This window comes from Seriola lalandi, unplaced genomic scaffold (genome assembly GCF_002814215.2).
Source record: "Seriola lalandi dorsalis isolate HSWRI2012SDOR001 ecotype SW California unplaced genomic scaffold, Sedor1 jcf7180002054559, whole genome shotgun sequence".
Classification (NCBI taxonomy): domain Eukaryota; kingdom Metazoa; phylum Chordata; class Actinopteri; order Carangiformes; family Carangidae; genus Seriola; species Seriola lalandi.
In genome coordinates, this window is record NW_019525112.1 from 2,234,402 (window position 1) to 2,258,846 (window position 24,445).

Genomic DNA, 24,445 nt, shown 5'->3' on the forward strand with positions numbered 1-24,445 from the left:
ACTACCCTCAGCCGTGCCTTAAGTCCAACCCACCCGGACCCACCGTCCAACCTTGCAGGATTTGGTTTCTAAGGCTAAGAGCCTCTCTAAGAGCCCCTCTTCTGATTGGCTCACCAGGGTTGTTGAATTACACTGAGATGGTTTTTGGTACTTAAAACCACAAATATATCTTCATATGGATATCAAAACTTCAAATAAAACAGCGGAAAAGTGTAAAATATGAGACCCCTAAAGGTATATTCAAACAATTATCCTGCATTATACTTTTTCTATTAAAATGGTTCAGAAATTGATGAGTGCGTTAGATCAGTACTATAAAAGCAGCGTTAAACTGTAATCTCATTAATGAAAACTGACTATACGCTGAGTGCTTTTCCATTATACAGTAAATGAAACAGCCACAGTAGCACAGTAAGACGGCTAAAGTTGCCCGGGGAAGACTGAATTATTTTGGTTGAGGTCATATGTTTTAGATATCTAATGCATCTGCTGTGTCCTGCAGCTTACCTCCAGCTGTCAAACATCTAACAGTGTGAAGCAAGCAAGCAAAGGCGTGGCAAGGACACACAGAAAACTGCCCTGAAAATGCATCAATGCTCTAGTCATAACCTTACATTTGTACATTTGTAAGTTTTTAAAATTTACATGAATTTCTATTGAGGTGTTGCTGTTGACATCGCAGCCTCTATCAGAAGAAAATAGGAATTTTATGCTGAATATTGGTGTGTCATTACTGACTGCTGAGGTAGTCAGATCACATGAGATCTCATTGAAGTAAATTTGCACCATGCAAAACATGCAGAAGAAACAGCATTGCGATTTGTTACTGGTGTAGTACAGTTCGTCAAACTAAATGGAATCAATTATGGTTTATTGCATATTAGACGCTCTGCATCATCGCTGCTCCTTGAACAAGTCGGACTGTGCCAAAATGGTTTGCTCATAATTCTCGGTCACTTAAGCCAAATGAAGCATGCAGGTTGTGGTCTTCACTATACGCTATATTTCTTTTGATTTGTCTGAGGTTGTGTTACGATACATTGCTAATATTTGTTACATGTAAACAGTTGAGTTGTAGCAGTAGGTGGTCATTGGGAGGAAACCAACCCAATGGTGGTAACTGTTTTATGAAAAGCAACTAATTAGCTATAGTTATTAACCTGGTTATTCTCTATCTTCAATATGGCAATGCTGCAGTGCCTGAGTAGGTTGATAAAATGGTTCTTTGGTGGTTTTATTTCTCAGGTACGCTTGAGGAATAAAAACAAAAACAGTAACACAGTGCCTGTGGTTTTACCTGATGCTTTCTGGCAGTGTGCATGTCTTAACTGAAACTGTCCCTGCTATTTATTTTTCCTCTGTGCTGTACATTAGGAATATTTGTAAAGGTAGCAGTCTCGTCTAGCAGCTGCCTTGTGCCATCATTAATGTGACAGCATTTACGTGTTTATCCTCCAGCAGGGACATGACTGGGTTCCCTGTGAGAGCGCATCTTTGTTGTCCCACACACTATCCTCGTTTACATTCTGGCACAGGATAATTACCCGTGACAGTGACACTGTTCAGCCTTGTGAAAGTTGACAACAGTTAAAAGTGTCCTTTGATAAGAACTTCTTGTCTGGATTTACCGCTGGGCTGGTAAGTCAAAGAATGTGCAAGGGATGGCAGGGAGTGCCTGCATTCATTTCTTCTGTTGCCTATAGAGGAGCCTGGAGGAGCGGGCCCACCTCCAGCTCAATGAGCCATGACTGTTTAATTGCCTGACATTCTGTCAGAGCACACACCCTCAAAGCTCCGAGAGAAATGGAGATTTTAAAGTCCAAAGAGGGGATAAAGGCACAACAGACTGTCAGGCTCAGAGGCACATTAAAGATAAGAGGTGGTGCTTTTAATTTGACATTTGTAACAAGTTTTGTGAAGTTCAATTTAGAGGAGTTTTATTGGTCCTCTTTGTCGCCCTTGCGTAATACATGGTTCATATTTTATCTGTATGGCACTATAAACAATGAGGGCAAGACACAAACAAGACTAGACTGTAGAAAGAGCCTGTAGGGAGCAATATTTGTCAAAACCTAACCCTCTGATCCATGACTTTGTGTCCGTAAATAGTATGGGACACTTCTTGAAACTCAATCAGATGTATCAGATATTTTTTATTGAACTTATTAAGGCATCATTAGCAACTTGAAGGTTATTCATGTACACACTCCTATTATTTTTAATAAATGAAGCTGGAGGCAGCATTGGCCAGCTCGAACATCCTTGATTAATTCAGAGAGCTCTCTTCACAAAAAAAATCCCAGCAAGGTCAGTTAATCTAAATTTGATTTTTGAATGAATTTCATCACTTTCAAATTACAAGAAGACTCAGTTCGTCTTCTTGCAACAAGTACTTTCCAAAAAAAAAAAAAAAAAAAATGCTCCCAGCAATAGAAAAGACAAAAAAGGAGAAAATACAATTGAGGTTTCGATTATTGATTAAGCTCAATAGTTCCTGTTAGCATTTTGTCCAATCCGGTTTTCACCTGATTTTTAATATTCAAAATCAGCACTGACATTTTTGTTTTTCTATGCAACAAACATGATTGAAGATTGAATAACACACATCAAATGGAAAAGCTATAATTGTAAACAAATTACAGCTCCCCTTTCATCTGCGCAGACATAATTTACTCCTGACTCTCCCCTCTCACTGTCTCTCTGCCTGTCTCACCCCCTCATTTTTTGTACTGTTGGATAAAGTAAACATTTCCTAAATCCAAAGTCAACAATCAACAGTGGCTATCCAGCATGCATTTACACATGCACCCCAAGGTTAGTCTAAACTTGCATCAGCAATTCCCGACTCCTGCTTGAAACTGAAAAAAAAACACTTCATAAAATATTGTGGAAAATGCTCATCAGGCAAACTGCCGGACACTTTTTGAAAACACTCACGGTGGTTTCTAACCTTGGGTCACAAGATAAATATGAGGGATTGCATGTGGATTAACAAGATAAAACGGAAAATTGTGTGTTTATTTTTCTAACCTTGTCTAACCTTTTGCAGTTTGTTTTCTTGTGAAACACTGCAAAGCTCTTTACTTCTTCAGCCCTCTGATATTTATTTATTCAAATGAAATGAATCAGAGAAATGTTTTAAGACACTCCTTGAGCTCGGAATGATAGATTGTGTCTTATATGGGTTTTTATTGGACCGTGATTGGCGTCCAAGCTAGTTGTGACGTCACCAAATCCTGCTCGCACATGCACGTCTTAAACTCAGCTTTAAACTTGCAGTGCGGAATTTTAGTCTCTCCCCCTCTGGCGTTGAGAGTATTACACAAGCACTGATGACTACAGAGAAATGTAATGAGGTGACATCCATGTTTACCCCCAGTCCCTTCTCTTCTTTCAATGCTATCCAACAAGGATAGAATCATCGGTGGTAACCCGTGTTTGTCCTCGCTGTCGATTACTTTCGTTTTCAGATGGTAATCCTTCCTCTGAACAAAGATTTTTTTGATGCTTCCTAGGTTTTTCCACCCTAGTTCTAGTTGCTGTAGCCTACTCCATTTCCATCGCTACAATTGCTCAAGTGCAGGAAAGTCGCCACAGACATCAGATCTCAACTCGTTTTACTTTAAGGTGAACAAAGAGAAACTTTCCTCAACAGCAGATGAATGTGAACATATACATCACTCTGCAGGTCTGAAGGTCAAGTGAAGTAACAAAAACACATTTTTGAGTTGAGGTGTATTTTATAGAGAATAACCAAGAGCAATCACTTTCACAGTCATATTAGATCAACAACTTGTGGTGCGTCGTATCCTCAGGTCTGTTGCACTCTTTACCTTACACATGAGCATTTCAGTAGCTGGAAGACATGTCAGAAAGAGGCAGTCACTGGCTTCCCCTCTCAATAAGAAAACATGGCAGCACGGTGGATCAATGCGTAGAACCGCTGCCTCGCAGCAAGAAAGTTTTAAACTCGAATCTTGGTTTTCGCCATGTTTGTGATTTTGTTTTTCTGTCTGTACTCCAGTTTCCTACCACAAAGGCATGCCGGTCAATAAACTGCTGTTAGGTGTGGCTGTCTATGTTTGTAGCTTTGTAACAGACCAGAGATCTGCCAAGGGTTATCCCTTGTTTTTAGCCTGTATATGGCTTTCTGTGACGTGGGATCAAGCATGTGACCAGGCTATTTTTTCAATGTTTGGTGTGTGGAGGAAACTGTGATATCACTTGCATTCTCTTCTCACTTCCATGTCAGGTTGAATTATTCTTTGAAACAGTTAGTACCTGGACAACTTGTAATCAGAGTGCAAGTTATACAATGACAATCTTTTTCTCTGAGGCAAAAGGGAACCCAATATATTGCAGGCGGTTGCTTCAGTGAGCCGAAGTGTTACAGTCCTCACAGTATTTTGTTGGTTTAACAATAGATGTCAAATGAATGTAGTGGAGTAGAAAGTACAATACTTCCCTCTGCAATGTAGGAGTGAAAGTATAAAGTAGCATAAAATGGTATCTCAAAACTGCACTTACTTGTGCTCAATTACTTTCCACCACTGCCAAAACAATTACTTATCCTTCAGCTCGAATGGATTTTAATATAGTGCAATTACCCAACCAGGTAAAACTTGTGAATTCTTGAGTGAAAACAAGGGGGGTGTCTATTATAAAAGCTAATATCAAGAGCACCAGTGTTTGCCAAAATTAGATGATATTTGACATTTTATGTTGGTAATAAAATGCTGAGCCAGAATTTGAAATGAAAGGGTGTGCTATCAGATATCTAACATAGTTAGTTAGCTAAATTTTAACTTAAGATAAAAGTTAGAAATTAGCTAACATTAGCATTCATCCATAGATGAAAGTAAAGTATATAAATCAAGCTAAATACTTAGCTACTGCTACTTACATACCCACTGTGTCTGCATAACGCACAAGACCAGAGACCCTGGTCCACAGACACCCCCACCCCCCACACACCCCCCCATCCCGGAACTATTCAAGTCCAAGTCTTACCCAGGGGTGTCACCGATCACCCCCCACCCCCAACATACCCCCCACACTCCCCGCTGTAATTCAAACCCTGCTTGTAATTGTATAATATTAAGTAAAACTGAATATGTGCACACAATCTTTTTTCCTCTCATTTTTTGCCATGTTCAGTAGGAAACACTGAGTGAAACATCAGTGTGTGGTTTGTGAAGTCAGTTGTCAGGAAAAAGGCACAACCACTCCTTTCCCAAAATCTTGACCCTGGCATTATATTTCTGCAGTCCATGAACATGTCAAGCCACTAAAACATTCTTGTTTTGGATACAGCTTAATGGAAGTAAAGTGGGCCTATCCACAGCTCCATTCTCTGAGTTGTTATATGTACTGACTCTGGCCCAGAGCATGCAATTATGGTGATTCCACAGATTCTAACATAACTCCTACTTTTCCTAAGACCACACAAAAATAAATATTCGAGAAGTGCACATGTGGCGTGATACTTCGGGGCATTGTTTGACGGTAAATTTAACAATTCTCTGGGTCAGAGACGGATTTGACTGGTAAACTGCACCACTTGTTAATGGATTTAAACAGATTTGGTCTGACTAGTTTTATGTGCAACCCAAACACCATATTAATGTATTACCAGAGAAATGTGGGAAACAAACATGAATTGAAAACATCTATGGTGTAATTATATGAGGGGTATTATGGACGGTCACAGACCTCTTTTTAGATTTTGAAATCGTGATCACTTCCCTTTTCAAACCACCTGTGCAGTAAACACCAGTCATGCTGCTTTTGGTCTTTGCCATTTGTTTTGAAGACAAAAGAGCAAAACATGAAAGCTTACCAAAGTAGACATGATGTCAAGGCGACATTTTTTTAGTTTACCACTGTGTTTACTGTTGGCCAGCTGGTCCATTTTAAGCATGATGTTCTGGTGTGCTTACAAGTATGAAAATACATGTAGATATCCATTTCATAATGGACAGAAACCTAAAGACACTGCACATATGTGCATCTGCATTGTTTGTTCCCACACTGCGCTGGCAGTACTGTATGTTCTGTTTTTTTTAGAACATACAGTATTTACTTGGTGTTCGGTTTACTGCTTGTTGCCTGTTTGGGAAATAGAGCTTGGGTAGAGCTGGGATGGAATAGGGTTACCAGGAATACCAGGAATTGAGATCGTGGAATTTCTTGCTTATATCCTGAGAAAATACCTGTGGGAACCCAGAATTTCTAGCATTTAGAGCATTTTTATGCATGTGGCACAAAAATGTAGAAATGAATGTTCTGCGATTCTCAGTTTAACAGTGAAATAGTTTTTACGTGACGTCCACTTTCAGTTAAACTCAATCAGTGGAAGCTCTACTATGGAAGAAAAACATCAGTAAATATCTTTTTAAATTGAATTATTAAACATTAACTGCAAACTGAAACTGCAAGCTCCCAATATTTCTTCAGGGAAATGTGACAACAATGTATGACTACAGAATACTTGAGTACATGTTTGATTTAATATGTAAGAAAAAAAACAAAACATGCAGCAAAGTGCAAATAATATTTCTCAATAATATGACATCTTCTATTTTATAAAAAAAATGAAATAGAACGTTGAATGAATATGCTCTGTAATTGAAATAGAAATCTAAGAGGAGAAACAACTCATCTAAACTCAGCCATTTACTACTGTATACTCAAACTGATCAAACTTTTCCTTCATGTTAGCAGGGGGAATGAGCACCCACGTCTGTTGTGTTAGATGTTTATTATCTTCTGGCACATTTTACAGTTAGTTAGATAGTTTTTGTCTTGTCAGCAACTCTTTCATTATTTTCTCCACATCATACTAGAAAGGCGAAATACTGCCACACCCATGATTTAAATGCAGGTGGAGCTGTGTTATTACTCGTGTCATCTCCCACTGCTGTCATTTGTACGAGGCGTAGGTCTCAGTAGACTGTTTTGCACAATAAAGGCAACTTAGGTACAAAGTATTGAAAAGGAGGGGAAAACACGTAAGGTTGTCTATGGAAGCCTATTGACTGATGAGCTGTTATCATAATGGCAAAAATAAAAAGTAGCATTTCATGATATTTTTGTATTGCGACATATTAAACTTCGATACATTTTCCCATTTCTACTTTAGCAGCAGTCTAAAGAATTCTACTCTGTTTCATCTAATAACAAACTAAACTAAAATTTGCAAAAGTAAACATCACTGTTATTGACTGATTATATTCTCTGAAAGCTAATTATAACAAGAGACAGCAGTAAAAAGTAGTAGACCTTAAAGTCCCCAGTCAGAGGAAGATCCTCCATTATTTATGCTGTTAATAAATGATCTAAATCTAGAGTACTGTTTGGTTTGTTAATGACAATTTATGCAACATCAGTACAATTAATGTATAAATTATTATTTAAATCAAATAATCTTTTTCAAAGCGTATCACACCAGACATGCATAAAGTTGTAAATCGTAACACTTATAATGTAAAAAAAGGATATATTTTATTCTTGAAGGCATAGTTAGTCTGACTATGACACACAGACACGTCTGTGTGCTCATGTTCTGTAATGATCTGTATGCAAAGCAGAGCACGGGAATGTAGAGAGAGTGATGAAAGCATGCACAGTGTCATGTGCATGTCTGCATTTAAAATTCAGATGTGGAGAAGTGCTCGATTTCGTCGTAGCAGTAGTAGAGATGCTGAGACACATGGTCTTCTTTTTCAAAAACAGTTCCGTTGCACGTTATTTCAAAATAAAACACTCTGAACTCTCAGTCATTGGTTAGATTCCCAGATGGACAGTGTAGCTGACAGTGGATGGGGGAGGCAGAACTCAGAGAGGTGACATGCCTCTGTTAACTACGTTAACTGAGGAGACTGTCCTTCTTCAAAGAACAACAACATAGGTCATCTGTACATGCGGCTTATTACAACCCATTTTTATTTTTTATTGTCAGGTGACCTCTAGCGGCTGAAGTAAAGGAGCAAGTTAGGTGAGAAAGAGACAAAATCTGTGTAAGGAGCAGGTTGGAGTGAATGGATGAGTTGATAAAACACAGGACTTTCAGAGAGGAGACTGCTGATAGCTCCCTGTGTCTTTTATCCATGACCATCCCGACATGTTAGTTATTGTTAACATGACGCCGAAGGTTGGGAACAGCTTGGGTACATCTGCCGTAGCACTGTCCCAGAGATCATATCACAGTAACCATAGCAACCAAAGTCTGGTACACCTGCTGCTGGAATGCTCCTATGGGTCGTATCCAACGGACAAGCAACCTTTATGTGGTCGTTTAGGTTGGAGGAGAATTGTTGAAGTCAGTCAGGGACACTGTGGATGTCTCCTTGAGCAAGTGTCAAGGCCCTTCCAGTGCTACGTGTGTGAGTGTGGACCCACGCGTTCCTTGAAAAGATCATTCAACGTTATTGAATCTAAAGAAGGCATGTTTCTGTGGGTGTGTAACCATGGGGTGCTGTACAGTCACTGCTGTGCACACTTTTTTGAATGGACCCCTGAGATCTTTATTATATTAAAGGTCCCATATTTTACACTTTTTCTGGTGTTTTATTTCAAGTTTTGATATCCATAAGAAGATATATTTGTGGTTTTAAGTACTAAGTAGAGGCTCTCAACCTCTCTTCTGATTTGCCGACTGTTTTCTGAGGGATTGAATAAAAATATATCGGGTAAGATTTTAGGTAAACACTCAGAGAAGCCATATCCTGCAAGGTTGTATGGGCGGTCCAGGTGGGCTGGGCTGGCGGCATAGCTGAGGGCAGTGACTGTATAGTCGTGACATCACAAAGTTACAGATGTCTTGACAGCTCATTTTAATGCTCAGTTTCTGAATACAGTCTCTGTGCACTGAGTGCTTTGATACTTGCACAGTATTAATATGGAACATAGACCTGCTTTATAATCAAAAAAGACACGGAAATCTCACTTTATTTAATATGGGACCTTAAAACACACTTACGGTGACCATTAACCTCAGTAACCACCAATCATTACATCAACCAGAGCAGATAAATTCCAGGATGAGCACTTCAGGATCTGTTCATAAATGTAATACACATAATAACAAAGAGCAGACACACTTTCGGCTGTCAGTGTGGTTCTCTGATTGGAGGGGATGAAAAGTCTCATCTTTTTCAAGAGAGGAAGGAACTGTGTATGTAAATGAATGGGAGGCAGAGCCCCTCTTCATCACACATCCATCACTTTGCGTCGGGAGGTAAGGCATAATTAAATAATGCGTCTCATGCACAGAGGCATATCCCATAGAGACACATCTCAATCAGGCTATCAGAGAATTGGGGTTACTGCTATACAGTACACCAAAGCTCCATGACCTTGGTCCTGTAGTGAGATAAAGACATCAAGTCAAAAAGTGCAACAACCATAGAATACTTATCTTCCTCCACTGTTGTCATTCACAAGGCAACGCTGCTAATGTCATCAAGCAGATAGGCAGATTAGGAAAACTGGGCCTTACTGCTAACTGGGTTGGAAACAGCTCACAGGCTTAAAGTGGCTATCTTGAATATTTCAGTCTTGAGTATTTCAAGAAGTACCTTACCAGTTGGAGGTGTGCAGCCTGTCGCCTGCAGCTCCATCTAATAGCTCACTGTGGCTGCTCCTTCTTGTTTCATAACTCCCTGCAATATTTCACACTGATCCGCTGTCAAAAAATTTCATGTTTTGTATGAACAATAGCGGTAAATGCTTAGCTCACTCACAAACACTTGCATTTCCTGTGACTTCCTAAAAAAATCAACTCGGGTTTCGCCAGTCAAATGATATTAATGCAAAAGTCCATCAGCAGGAAATGTTCGGTTTGCATCAGCAGCAACTTAATACACCACAAACACCCAGTTCATAATACTGAAAATATACAGTATAAATATTGCAATACTTTCATCAGTGGGCCAGAGGCTCAATCACCATTGTGTTACCTCATTCAGCGATAGTGACTTAACAGACATTTATTTAAATAAAAATCTTCAGGATTCCCACTTTAATATATAAGAAAGAGAAGTACAAGTAATAAAAGTTCCCCAGTATTGAAAATTCACTAGATTGATTTATTCTCTGAGACACTTCCAGAACAATTTCAATGCATACACATGTGTGTAAAACAAAGGGTAACACTTCTAAAACCATTCCTGATACTCACTTTTGACATATTTCAACTTTTTCCAAAGTTGAGTCCAAGATGGTTCAAAATAAACTTCAAAAAGAACAAGTTGAGTCTACCACAAAGTGAGTTCTGGGCCATAGTTATCAAAAGAAGTTCATTTAAGAAATCTCTTGGTTCTACACCAAAAGTGAAGCATAAGACACAATTATAAACCAAGTCAGTCTTACTTACCTCAAAGAGTATTCTTTGAGAGCAGCTCTCAACCAATCACATGTGAACTGAAAGAGGAATTGCCAGTCATACACAAGGTTTTAACAAACAACTGTTCTTTATTTTGTAAAAAAAAAAAAAATCTTACATTGAGTCAGTTTTCTGTTACTCTGCAAAAGCCTGTATGGTTAAGTCAGTTTTATTTGTGAATACTCTTTGATACTAGCAGTAATGGATGGAATTAAATTAATAGAGATGAAATTATACAGAACTGGCAAAAATGGACACAAAACCAAAATATAAAATTCTACAGAAGTACCTACATCAGAGAAAACATGATAAGGTGATAACAAAAAGACATTGATAAATGCAGAGAAAAAGATGCATGTATTGACAAATTACTGCCAGCTTTGTTCTTGTCATTTCCAAATGCAAAAAAAAATCTGAAAAAACAGATTTTTCAGAAACCAGTGTACAAGAAAGCGGCAATTGCAGCCTGCAAGATAAAATAACCCTATTCTGGTTTATACTGTATGTATTACTCAGGTCATCCTGACACCAGCTAAAGAACAGTATATTGTACGGGAACATTATGTGTGGCAAAAAAAAAATCTCAATTCAAAGGTCGGGTAATCTGCTCTGAGCATCTGTGTACTTGCCTCTTTTGCTTTTCTGCAGTTTGATAAATATGTGCCCTGGGTTTCTGTGGGTTGCCTGGTTTTGCTTAGTTACTAGTTCATAAAGTCATATCATCTCAGGTCATGCATTAAGAATGAAAAGGCTGTAGCTGCAATTAACATATCTGTCAAGAATCCTGTTAGGAATCAAAAACAGTGTTTTATTATGATTTTTTTAATTTGAATGCCATTCAAATACACTACAAGGTGTCAACTATAATCAATTAGCTATGGCCATCTATGATCCCACTGTTTGTTAGATGCTGTGGTTTTAAGCCGGAATGGAAAAATATGATGATGAATGATGCAAAAAGATTAGCAAAGATGAATTTTTACAGCCTATTTTATTAAGCTGTTTAGGCTGCTTATTTGAAGGCATCCTTCTTTATTGGGATACATGCTCTTCTTTTAATTGAATATAAGCATGCAGCGCTCTTGTTTTATAATATCTAATATCTATAATACCTTTTTTTTTTTTAATTGACACTGTTATGGATCGGATACAATGGTGTTTTAAAGTTATGTGAACCTTTTCGAATGTTCTATATTTCTGCATAAACACAACCTAGAACATCATCAGTCTTTCACACAACTCCTAAAAGAAGATAAAGAGAAACCTGCTTAAACAAGTGAGATAAATATTATTATACATGGTCATTTAATTATTGAGGAAAAAGACACAATATTGCAAATCTGTGAGTGGAAAAAGTATGTGCTTTTAATTATCTGGTATGATATCCTTGTGCAGCACACATGTCCGCTTGGAGGAACAGCTTCAATTCTGGGATGTCGGTATGTTTCCTCACGCAAACTGCTCGTTCCAGGTCCTTTCCAAAACATTTTGATTAGATTAAGGACAGGACTTTGACTTGGCCATCCCAAAACATTAACTGTATTCTTCTTTAACCATTCTTTGGTAGAACAGCTTGTGTGCCTCTGGTGCTTGACTTGCTGCATGACCCGCCTTCAATTGAGATTCAGTTCACAGACAGATGTCCTGACATTTTCCTTTAGGATCCGTTATTCCCTAGCAGCAAAACAAGCCCAAGCCATGATAATAGCACCAACATGTTTCACAGATTGGATAAACCTCTTGTGCTGGAATGCAGTGTTTTCCCTCTTCTAAACATAACGCTTCTCATTTAAACCAAAAAGTTCTATCTTGGTCTCATCCGTCCACAGAACATGTTTCCAGTGGCCTTCTGGCTTGTCCTCGTGGTCTTGCGCAAACTGCAGACCGGCAGCAATGTTCTTTTTGGAGAGCAGTGGCTTTATCCTTGCGACCCTGACATTCTCACCATTGTTGTTCAGTGTTCTCCTGATAGTGGACTCATGAACATTAACATCAGCCAGTGTGAGAGAGGCCTTTACTTGCTTAGAAGTTGCCCAGTGTCCCTCTGTGACCTTGTGCACTATTACACGCCTCGTTCTTGGAGTGATCTTTGTTGGTCAACCACTCCTGGGGATGGTATCAATGGTCTTTAATTTCCTCCACTTGTAAACAGTGTGTCTGAGTGTGGATTGGTGGAGTCCAAACTCTTTAACCTCCTAAGACCCGAACTCTTGCATGGCGTGCATTTTTAATTTCTCTTTGCTATTTAGGCTGATTGGGACCTGAGAAAAATGATGTCCACATACAAGGACATTAGTTTTAAATTTCGATTACTGAGTGGCAGTATAATATCCTCATATGTGGTCACCAGGCCCTTGTTGAGAAAAAGTTAGTATTGTGGTCTAGAGAACCCAAAATGTGAGGTCCACATATGTGGACGCCAGGTCATAGGAGGTTAAAAATGGTTTTGTAACGTTTTCCAGTCGATGAGCTTCAAAGAGTCTTTTTCTCAGGTCCTCAGAAATCTGCTTTGTTTGTGCCATGATGCACCTCGACAAACGTGTGTTGTGAAGATCAGACTTTGATAGATCCCTGTTCTTTGAATAAAACAGGGTGCCCACTCACACCTCACTGTCATCCCACTGATTGAAAACCTAATATCACCTCCAAAGTAACTGCGCATCTTAGAGGTTCACATACATTTGCTACTCACAGATGTATAATATTAGATCATTTTCTTCTATCAACAGCTCTTTATCTTACTTTTAAAACTTGTGTGAAAATCTGATGATGTCTTAGGTGGTGTAGAAAATTCTAAAGGGTTTATAAAATCATTGTGAGTAATTAATATTAGGTAGAGGGGGTTCTAAAAACCCTCTAATTTCTTCCTGTGAGGTTTTTATAGTTGCACCAATCTCTTGTTTTCTATTTGCACCAAAATTCATTGACATGTGCTGTTTAAGTGTTAATTTATTTTAACACCCTGATGAATGTTTTTGCAGAGAATGAGAGGTGTCAGCAATGCATTATTAAAGTTGTTCTATTATAGGACTCAGGGTGATTTTTACTTTCTTTTTTGGTTCAAAGTAATATTTTCTAATAACTTTCAGAGTTGTGGAGCTTAAAGTTTGAAGACACTCAGACAGTGTCAGAACAGTGTTTTAATCAAGCCAGTTTTGTATCAACTCAAGTCTGTTGAATCTTTGTAATATTTAAGCTGCTTCTTATCTAATTAATTATCTAATGACCCATTTTCACCCAGTATTAAAATGTGATCTGTAAATATAATCTATATAAGCATTTATAAAGTTATAAATGCAAGCAGAATGCTTTACATTTGTTATAGATCAGGCTTGCATTGTGTTCGGATCTCAGGCCGAACATGTTAAAAGGTTATCTCACTCAGCCTCTTCCTGCAATCTCAAACAAGCCTGGCGAAAAGCCCCAGGTGAACCCACTCTCTCTCGCTGACTCTAATTTACATATACAACAGGAAATGCATGAATGCAGGCATATGCCGTATGTGAACGAAAAGTTAAAATGACAAGTGTAAATGTGGTTTCTGGAGTTGCAGATAACTGAATACAGTAGCTGTTGTAGCTCTTCTGGGTGTCTTTGTAGTTGTAAATAAATGTGAAGAAATCTTAAAACATTGCTAATTAAATGAAGGCAAACAGTGAGGGGGAGGTGAGGAGAGAATTTCTACATGCTAGGATAAAAAAAAGATTGTTAATAGCTGAGATGAAATAGTTTTTTATGTCTTTTGCATACAATTATGACAATCATGACAATAATCACCCCAACTTGTGAATTTTGTTTTATTATTTTTATTTCTCAGAGGCGAAGTCAACCAAGCAGCCAAAGTGCTAATACTAGAGTCAGTCCATACATCGTCCCTTCTTTCGCAGCAACTAATGCTGGTGCCATAAAGGCTCTGCTACTTTTCATATCTGTCAATGCATTAATGAGGCACATTGGCCCCATTACACTCTAGGCTGCTTGCCTCTCGGGGGAACAAGGGCAGCAGGGAAAGACCAGGCCTGCCGATGATTGCTCTGTTCTCCACAGAGCATAGCTTCCCTTTAATCATCTCCCTTTTTCAAACTTCTCCTGTCGTAGCCTAGGGCGAATCACAAGCGCAAACTCACCACTGTTTCATCAATATTCTGTCATTTTTCCCCACCATGGGGTCATCGTGTGATAAATTTTGCTCACCATGATAAACCATATTGCCTAACTTTGTAGTCACCATGGGACTGAGTAAATGGTTTGAGGCAATATTATGTAAAACGGGCCATTTAATATGACCCACAGTACTGTACGTAAATACAATATGAGCTACAACAACATGCAGCAATTTGTCACTTGTAAGAGAAAAGACTTGATCATAGTGTGTCAAAAATGGACTAGAATCCTATTTCTTAGAGGCTAGGTGCGGCTCCAACACCATCTCTGTATTGAGTTGTGAGGAATGAAGCATCATAAATGTCCCAATATGTAACTTTGTGAAGTGATCAAACCTGATCAAGTTAGCATAAAGACACCAAAGTTGTTGGCTTGTGTTCTCCTCTAACAGTCTGCTATTTTTGGAAATCGTTTTTCCTTTTTTTGTGTTTTTTTTTTCAAGGTACATAGAGATTCGCTGTCACATTAAATTAAAACCATGATGAATTATTTCTCCTACAACAGTTATGAAGACTATAAGTTGAAAATAAAGTTATGCCTCCAGGGTGCCACAGACAGAACTGAGCGATTTAACTCAGTATTCAACTTTCTCTCACTGAAGTGTGGTATCAAAGCTAAATTTGACAACACAGACAGTATGGCAGCAAATTGGATATAATGTACTGTGCAATTACATTCATACACTGTGCTGTTTCTTTAAGGAAGCAGTTTTAAATCTTAAAGTATGTGCAACACTGATAAGTGATAAATATGCATTACTTTTGTTTATTGCTTCAATAGTGTCTTTTCCTCAGTTTCTGTCAGTTACACCATTAAGATGGATCTCACAGTATTTCTGCTACTGCGTGAAACCCAGGCTTTAAAATCAAAACAAATGCAAAATAATAGCCAGTTTTGAATAGCAATGGAATTTCACTTTATGTCAAGTATCTATTCCCAGACACGGGCATAATAACAATCTCACAATGTTGTCACTGACGGTGCTGTCACCGCGAGATGTAAGAAAGATATACGCACTGCCCCGGCTGAGGCTTTGTCGAGATGTCAGTGTAAAATTATGCTGTAATATTTTGTTGTGGCAGATTTATTGCGAGGACATAATCAGTTGTAATCAAGGGAAATATGGAGGGTGGCTTCGGCTGAGAGTTGAGGGAAAAGTGCAACGTCCAGGATACCGCTGAAAGAAGGGTTTATCATGAACACATGGCATGTAGCCCGGCGGTGGAGGACAGAAACCAGCGCTGCACTGTCATATCAAACCTCATTTAGTTTGCAAGTGGTTTGCGTGCCATTCCCATGTGTGTGAGTACTGCAAGACAAACAGCTGAGCGATGTCTTTCGAGTCTCATTTATTGTGAAGTCACAGAGGGGAAACATATTTGCTTTTGCCCTCTGTTGATGGATATTGATTGGATGAAGACGGCCCACGTCTATATGCGCTCTGGTAGTTACCTGCTCTATGCAACATGGCCAGTCACCTTTTGCCCAGTTTCCAGACAAGGGCAAAGGAGGCAAAGTGGAGGCAACTGCCACTCAAAACATTATCAGAGGACATTCACTTGGTATGCTTTCGGCTAGCCAATATTATTTCTACACTACTGATTTTTTTAATATGCTAAAAGTGCTTTAGAGCCAGATGGCAGGTCTTGGTTGAGAGAATCTTCTGTTTATGGATAGACCTGAACCAATGAGGAGGGCTTTATGACGTGTTAGAGATTAAATAGCCATGTCCGGGGATATACACCCACAGGGCCTCAGCCCCCTGATACTCGACACTGTGGCAGTTGATCTGTTGGCTACGTTACCGCATGGTGCCCCCAGACTTAGACAGGAGGGTGTATTAGCATTTTAGGATTGGCTCAGTCAACAATATAACTCCAACAAGAATGTGATGAAGAGGCAGAATTATCCTTACTGTGGCCTTCCTGCTTGTGAGAAACTATTCGGTCTGTCCCCAAAGTGGTCACTGGTCAGGAAGAGACTTAAGGCATGGCCAAGGTCTCGGTATGAGCAGAAGTGACTCGCTGACCTCTGTAATTGAGATGCAGGAAGAATACTGCATTCGTATCAAATGAAAAACTATTTTAACGCAGACAGGAGGAGCAGTTGCCAGGGAAAATAAGTTGATCGAGGAGTTGTCTGCTCCTTGTGGTTTCGTGGCAAGACCTGCTGCCGAGTCTATGATTAGATTGAACATGCACTAATTTAGCTCAGACTCGCACCAGAGGGATATGCTCCGTGTCAAGCAGCGATTACATCCCCTGATAGGTGCTTGAAAAATGATAATTGTTAAGTTAACAAGATAGAGGTGTTTTAACTGTCGGGGAGAGAATGCCCAATAAGCTGTTTTTATTGCTCGTGCGAGGGAGAGAAAGGGAGATTTAGCAGCTGACAGAACAGCCAGGGGAGACACTGAACACTGTAGCTCAGCACTGGCAGCGCTGCGAGCATGATTTGTATGTGCTTTTGAGAGTAAAAGTTAAAGAGATAGTCTAGCCGCATACTCCTTTCTTTTTTATTTTATTGAAAGGCAGATAGCACGTCCGGGCATTATCCCACAGCCAGATAAGAGCTCAGGCCCCTGACATTGTGCTGTTGCCAGGACTGTGACTACAGCTTCAAAGCCAGTGACACGTCAGCTTTTGATCTGAGAATAGGCAAGGGCATCTGAAAACCACTGGTCAAAGTACAGATCACTCACATTTGTATGCTGAGCTGAAAGGTGGCACGCAGCTGCCACCCTGTCTCTGTGCATGCAGGAAAAACCCATGACCTGCCTCATATGCATGCACACAGAAACAAGACAGATGATAAATATTGTAGGAAATACTTTGAGTGTCTGCAAACACGCAGATTTGAAGCGTGCTAACGACATTATCTCATGGACTCACACTACTGTTTTTGGAAATATTTATTCTCTGTAAACATTTCTTCGTGTTTGTTCATTCAAGCCAGGCAGTTACCTTAAACAGTGAGTAAACAGTGCACTGTATACCCAGTATGTTTGGTTAGATTTAATTTTCATCATGGCAAAAGCTAAGCTATGTGAGCTGTAATATATTACAGGCTACTTAAAGTTGTGTTTACTGCTGAATTAATCTCCTGTATGGTGGTTTAGTGCTGTTTGGTAAACTTCCTGTTTTCCTGTTCCTGAGGAAACAAGCAAGGGACATGAAATGCAAGAACATTTGATTAAATATCAAATTAAATACATTATAAAACATTCAGCATATAGTAAGTGGCATAAACATCAGGAACCGCTATAAAAACGCCCTACAATTCATTAAAATTTTCTCTCTCAAGATATTTAAAATGAAAACATGGTGTAAGAGCAGTTCCAGAGATGACACACTGTTTATCACTGTGAAAAGAGAAAGACCAGAGGCTTTATTCACAAAGCTCCTTAGAATAGGACTGTGGTCCAAGAAACCTTCACTTTCACTTAGGACGTAGGACAGAGGTAACAGAGGGGAAGACCAAAATGGAGATGAGACGAGAGTCATAGGGAGGAGGCAGAGAGAGAGAGAAACACAATGAAGTAATATATGGTTCCTGACAGGAAGCAGGGAGATAGAGATAGATAGTAAGAGAAAAAAGTACCGCTGAGAAGGAAAGGAGGGAGCAGGCAAAACTAAACCTTACTGCAGCTTCTCCTCCTCAAGGTTCAAATTGATGATGCTTAGTCATGAATAATCTATCTGCTTGTTTAAGCTGAATTCAACCATCTTTTAAAACACAAGTGTGGTGATATTTTTGTTACCGTCATCAAATCCCATGAAAAGACCAAAATCAACAATGAATCGACACAACTAACAAGAAGTGTTTATGTAGCCAAAGCCTGACATAGCTTATTCTTTTGTACAACAGAGGTCTGTTGTTTAAAAAGCAGGACACACACACGAACACACACACATACATTATTGAGCCACACTGTTGTATTGGGCGACTGGCTCTTCATTACAATAAATCTGGCCAATGTAGTTTGTTTTAAGTAAATTCCTAATACACCGTCCTGCTGCTGTAAATGCTCATTAGAGCACCAAATGTACCCAACGCACACACCGTTTACTCCTGCTTGTGCCCAGCTGTTTCTGCCAACTGTTGAGCCTTTATGAAACAAAATTGTGTAAGCCATTTATAAAGATTGGCATCTGTGTTCAGTATATTGTATAATGTGAGACAAATATATAAGTTGTACAGCTGCTGAACCACTGAAACCTTTTTGCAACTTTACAATCTAGCATGACTAAATCAAAAGCGTTTTCAGTTTAATAATGAATATAAATAGATAGAAAATGTCCTACAAACTGGACGACGGAAGACCTTCACAGTCCGTAATGTGAAAGAGAATGTTCTGTTGTAGTTCTTTCTTAAGCATCTCCAGGCGCACCATTTTCACAAAAGTGTAAGGAACATTATATACAGCATGCCTTGAAGAAACATAGAATATAGATGATGTGATGCATAAAACAGAATGAGAGCAAGGCCGTGTACAGCTGTGTCCAATGAGCCTTCATCACTGAGACCTTGGCAAAGCAGAAAACATTACATTCTTCTGTTCTTTCTTTCAGGGGAAATCAATGTGTGACACAACATTTAACTTTGATGTCACAAGAAAAACTGATAATACAATTACAATATAATACAGTTGCAATATTAATATAATTACAACACAATTACTATATAATTAGATGAAAAGAAAGAAAAAAAGAGATCAGGCTTTATAAAAGAATCATTAACGTGTGGTACTTCAAGTTGGGTTCAGGGTAGAATTATCTAATCATCTAATTAAATCCTTTTCTGCAAAGCTCCAAGTCCCCCGTATTTAACTATAACACTATGAACGTTAAATAATACACTATAATGTTGCAAGTTTAAGTACATTTGGGGTTTTTTTTTGTTTTTTTATCCATTAAATGTTTGTGTGCTAGTTAAAATAGGAGACTTAAAGTGAATTGTTTTTCAGCCTTCTAACGATAAATATTTTCCAGATAGTCTAATGAGTTTATAAATGGTTTATTTGGTTGAAGAAATATAGTTTTATCATCCCATAAAGGACCACTGCATCATTTAGTGCATCTGAACAATTAAAAATCAACAAATCTGGAGATAAATGTTTTTTATTGGGCAATGATAAGGACAGTCATGTGCCAAGTGTGAGTGTGTGAAAGAAAACAAAATGTATTGTCTTTTCCCAGCATGTTGGCAGTGGTTTATGTTTTGTTGAAGCTGTTGAAGTTATTGAAGTCCTGTGAAACAAAAATTATAATATCCTGGTTTGCACATCCAGTGAGTAAACACTTCTATCAATAGCCTTGTTGGCACTTATTACTGAACCATAGGTATCACATAATAATGCCACCTTTACTGTCATGAGGAATCAGTATCACACATAATGATATGTGTCATCTGTTATTATGCCAGTGAAAACAAATACAATGTAATATCCTGATGTGAGGTGAAGGGGAGGCTGTTTTGTCTGTGATCCTCATGTTGATTTTTAATGAGAATATCAACCCTGTAATAGGTAGTTGTTTATAATGTGGAGCTTCTCAACACACAAACACACACACACACACACACACACACACACACAAACACACACACAGACACACACACACACATACACACTCTCTAATCTCTGCTTCCTCACATACCATCATCATCATCATCACAGGAGTGATACTGTCACATGATTTCCCTGATGATGTCCTCCCCACTTACACCTGTTCCAGTGGCAAGCACTATTTCCCTGTGAGACCACACAGAGATTCATATAAACATGAAAGTGTGGGGTGAAAAAAACAAAATTAAATAGTTGGTATCCATTTGAAATGAATTTCCCACCCTCATTTCTTTTCCAGTTGCTTTCATCACCCCATTTCTCAAAGACATAGTGCCATCTAGTGTGCATTGCGGCTGGTTGCATGCCTGGGTTGCTTGTTGCAGTCATATTATTTATTCATGGGAAATGCGCAATGAGGTGGGACTTTTTCCCAGAGGCACATTTATTATTGTGTGAAAAGGCCTTTCAACATTTCCTCTTCTTTTGAAACTTTGGTCCTTTAAGCATCAGACATTTGAGGTATTTTAGGTTCATTGAATACTTTTATTTTATTCCGAGTGGATGTCTTTTAGCGTTCTGTCTCAGTAGGGAGTTTTAGACATCTGCCAAGACTATTTGTTTGTTCTGGTTTTTGATATAAAAAAAACACTCAACATGCATTCACACTTATATCAGATATATAATGCGGAATAGAACTGTAGAATATGGAATATTAAAGACATTATCAGTCATCTTAGGTACTTGTGCTAAAATAATGTTCAAATTGTTTATCTATTTTAAGATACATGATGCTAATTCAATATTAACTTTATGAAAATGTGAGTTTGTCAGCAGTGTAATTCACCTATTTGCACAGACTCGGTTTTGCTGGCAGATCCTGAGAAAAACTGTGAATCTCTCACTAAACTTAATGTGCGAGGTTTAGTCAAACATTGCCAGTCAATCTCTTGCATTGAGTGCAGCCTTGACCCTCTGGGCAGTATCAGAGCTGCTGAAGTGCTTTGGCATCAGTGTGACAGGATTAACACATCAAAAGCAGTGTCGGGGCCTACAGCAGCGTCACACAGTCAGTACAGCACCTTTCATGTTCTGCTCAGGTTCACTACAATTTCACGTAAGCCAACAGCAAGTCAGACGGAAAAAGATAATGGGCCAACCTGCTGCTATCAGGCTTTCCCTCAGCTTCAGTGAAATATGTCAAATTCTGTGTGTTTGATGAAAGATTGGAGTTCAACAGGCTCAAGTCAGGAAACGATATCTGACTGTGTCACATGGCCGGGATGCAAAGGATCATTTAAGTCTGACATTCAAGCTGAAATTATTGCTGCAAGCCTGCGTGGTCTCACTTTTCATGATGCAAACCTTCAATAGTCGACATGAAAGGGAAATTAAATCCAAATAATTTTTTCGGAAGTCGGGGGTTGAGATGTCTCAGGAATCCCTTTAAGATAAGATAAGATAAAATGTGGGTGGGGCAGTTTTATAATGAATTTACAAATGAGCTGCATCATGACAAACAGGTGTTAAAGAAGACTAAAGCTCAGTTAAGACACAGTTAATTCGACAAAATGCTAAATTTAAACCATACCATTTTTCATACACTGTATTCTCTTTCCGATGCTTTAACAAGGATGTTATGGTAATGACTGATATTGTTGTAAGGCTTTGGGGGCTACAGCAACTTATCAGCTTATAAAAAGGCATTGGTCATAATGTGTGCTATCTTTTGTTATTTATTTTCTTGCTTGGGAGAAATAATGTCTTATAAAACAAACTCCACATTGGTTGCAAGTCTACATCCAGTTCATATTTGATCAGATTTTATTTTTTTTCTTTTCAGCAGCGGTACACTATGTACTGCATCAGCTGTTAACTTTAAGGCTGCGACTGCTACACTGTAACACAGACTTGACTTGTTTATAGAAGGGTTTTGTTTTTTGTTTATTGTTTTTCCACCCATGTAACGACCCCTGTCTCTGCTAAGGTGGTGGACATAAAAGAGAAACTGAAGCTGTCCAAGAAATTTTGGTCCAACCTGCCTGAGGCGATGTGCGTGGAGGACAGAGTGACCGCTGGAAATGCCAGCGATGAGGAGTGCTGGAATGGACACACCAAGGGCAGGTAAGGGGCGCCAGGGCCCGGGGCTTTAATGCAGTCCAGTACAAAAGGTTATTTATAATTCCAACGTCTTTTCAAGTCGCCTAATGTTAATCTGTTTAATCCTGGAATTAAGGAGCAGATTTTGTGCTTTCCCTGTCTAAAACTCATTTTAAACTCAGAGCTTGACATACTTTTCGATTCGACTCTACAACTAAACAGAACGGCTGTGGTCTCTTAAATACCCAAGAGTTGATCATTTTGGCCCATGGATGCATTCCTATGGATATAGTATAATATGCGTTGATGCTATTTGCCATTTTTATCTGTTTCATTTTATTGAATTGTGTTTTCATTCTTCTTTAAAATGTGCTACCAGCATAGTCTTTCTGTTTCCTCTATTAATCTGATTTCATTTTCAAGGCAAATGTTTGCATAAGAATTCCAGTTGCCTACAGCCATCACTGAGGTTACATTTAACTGATGTGTGCTGCTTTCATGCATAACGTCAAATGTGTGATCAAAAGACATTCAGCAGTCATATTTTACATTCCTTAAATAACTTGTACAGCTAATACTCTAACTCTGTGAATTGGTGTTGTATCTGACAGTGACTAAAAAAGAAAGAAATCAGCCACGGAAATCAAATGTTGCCCCTTTTAAGATTTCCGAGGTATATACAATGGAGGGTGGCCTGGGCTTAGGGGAAACAAACGCTATTGTGTCTGACGATTTGCAGAATGCCCTCACGTGATATCCCGCTGATTATTTATCGCCAAGAATGCAGGCAGCTGACATGTTTTCCCTGGAGAAATAGCTCACATGTGCTGTATGTAGGATTGTTATACCCAACATGATTAGGTCAAATGTTCATTTTACCAACATTGCTTTGTCCTCAAAGAGCAATTTTCAAAGTGCTGCATGAGAATGAGACCCAAATCTCAACACAGCAAAATGTTTGTGTATTCAAGTCCACTCTTAACCTCCCTGTGGTCTTTCTTTTTCTGATATATTCTGATATGTGAATAGAGGGTTTCCTCTGTCCCCACTGCCATTCAATTGTTTAATAGCAGATAGTATTTTAGTGTTGTGTGGGGATGGTACAGACTCCTTGTTTGACTTCTGCACTTCCACCTTGATTCCAAAAGAACTCTTACATATTACCCTGGCCATGATGCCATATTGTTTGTTGGTGTCCATAAGTGTTAAGGGAAAATAAAGACTTTAATTTGGACTTTGAACTTTGATAATGAGAATTCATTGCACATCAGACAGCTCAGATAATGGGGTTGTCTAGTGTTGTGAATACTGACAAATGAACAATGGCTTTCTTTTCCTTTTAACAAGCACCTTGTCAAAACTAATAACGCCAATTTATTTATATAATTTGTTGTATTTTTTAACTAAAAGGTACTTCCCTGAAGTCCAAAAGGATGGACTGACCAACCAGGTGAATAACCCTGAGGTGGGCGTGGACATCACCCGCCCAGACACTTTCATCCGCCAGCAGATCATGGCTCTGAGGGTGATGACCAACAAGCTGAAAAATGCCTACAACGGCAATGATATCTACTTTCAAGACTCAAGTAAGCCATTGCCATGGAGAGATACGTGACAACATGCGTGTGTTTTTTTTTTTTTCTTTAGGCAGGAAATGTATTTTTAGTCTCGCCATCCCTGCCCGACCTGGTCAAGTTCATGCTCCAGCTTGTCACTCAGCGAAGCTTTGAAATGCTACCTGCAGCTGTAATCAGTATCAATAAAGCCACAAGATGCACTGAAGAAGAAAATAAATAACAAAGGCAGTCTGCAGTGAAAAACAAAAAAACAATGGCAATAACCGTAGTCTTCATCAAGGTATATGTGAAACACTGATGAAGACATTTATGGAAGGATTTGGAGGAGGGACATTAATTATATTCTCCTCAATTTAACTACATGCCAAAAGAGTGTACAGTCACATAAAGACAGAGTGGTATTATATGTACATATATCTATCTATCTAAATTCTATCTATCTATATATATCTATCCATATATATATTTATTTATTTATTTTTGGTAAACCTCCATTAATTGGTTTTCTATAAATCCAGCAGATATAGTAGCAATATTAACATTAACTTGGTGTCTTGATGTAGTCACTCTTCTTTTAGCTTTGTTTTAGGTCACCACTACCTCTTGAGAGAAACGTCTGGCTTTTTTTCACCTACTTGTTAACTTTGTCCACCTGTC

The 24,445-nt window shown here is 38.8% G+C and overlaps 1 protein-coding gene across 1 annotated transcript in view; it reads left to right on the forward strand.

Annotated features, from left to right (window-relative positions):
- The window catches only part of LOC111662190 (glypican-6-like), an 85,561-nt gene that overhangs the window by 58,049 nt on the left and 3,067 nt on the right, over positions 1-24,445 (forward strand). Inside the window, exons 7-8 of the mRNA XM_023415970.2 lie at positions 22,099-22,235; positions 23,622-23,797. Coding sequence (XP_023271738.1) covers positions 22,099-22,235; positions 23,622-23,797 — 313 coding nt within the window. The remainder of the gene's footprint in view (positions 1-22,098; positions 22,236-23,621; positions 23,798-24,445) is intronic.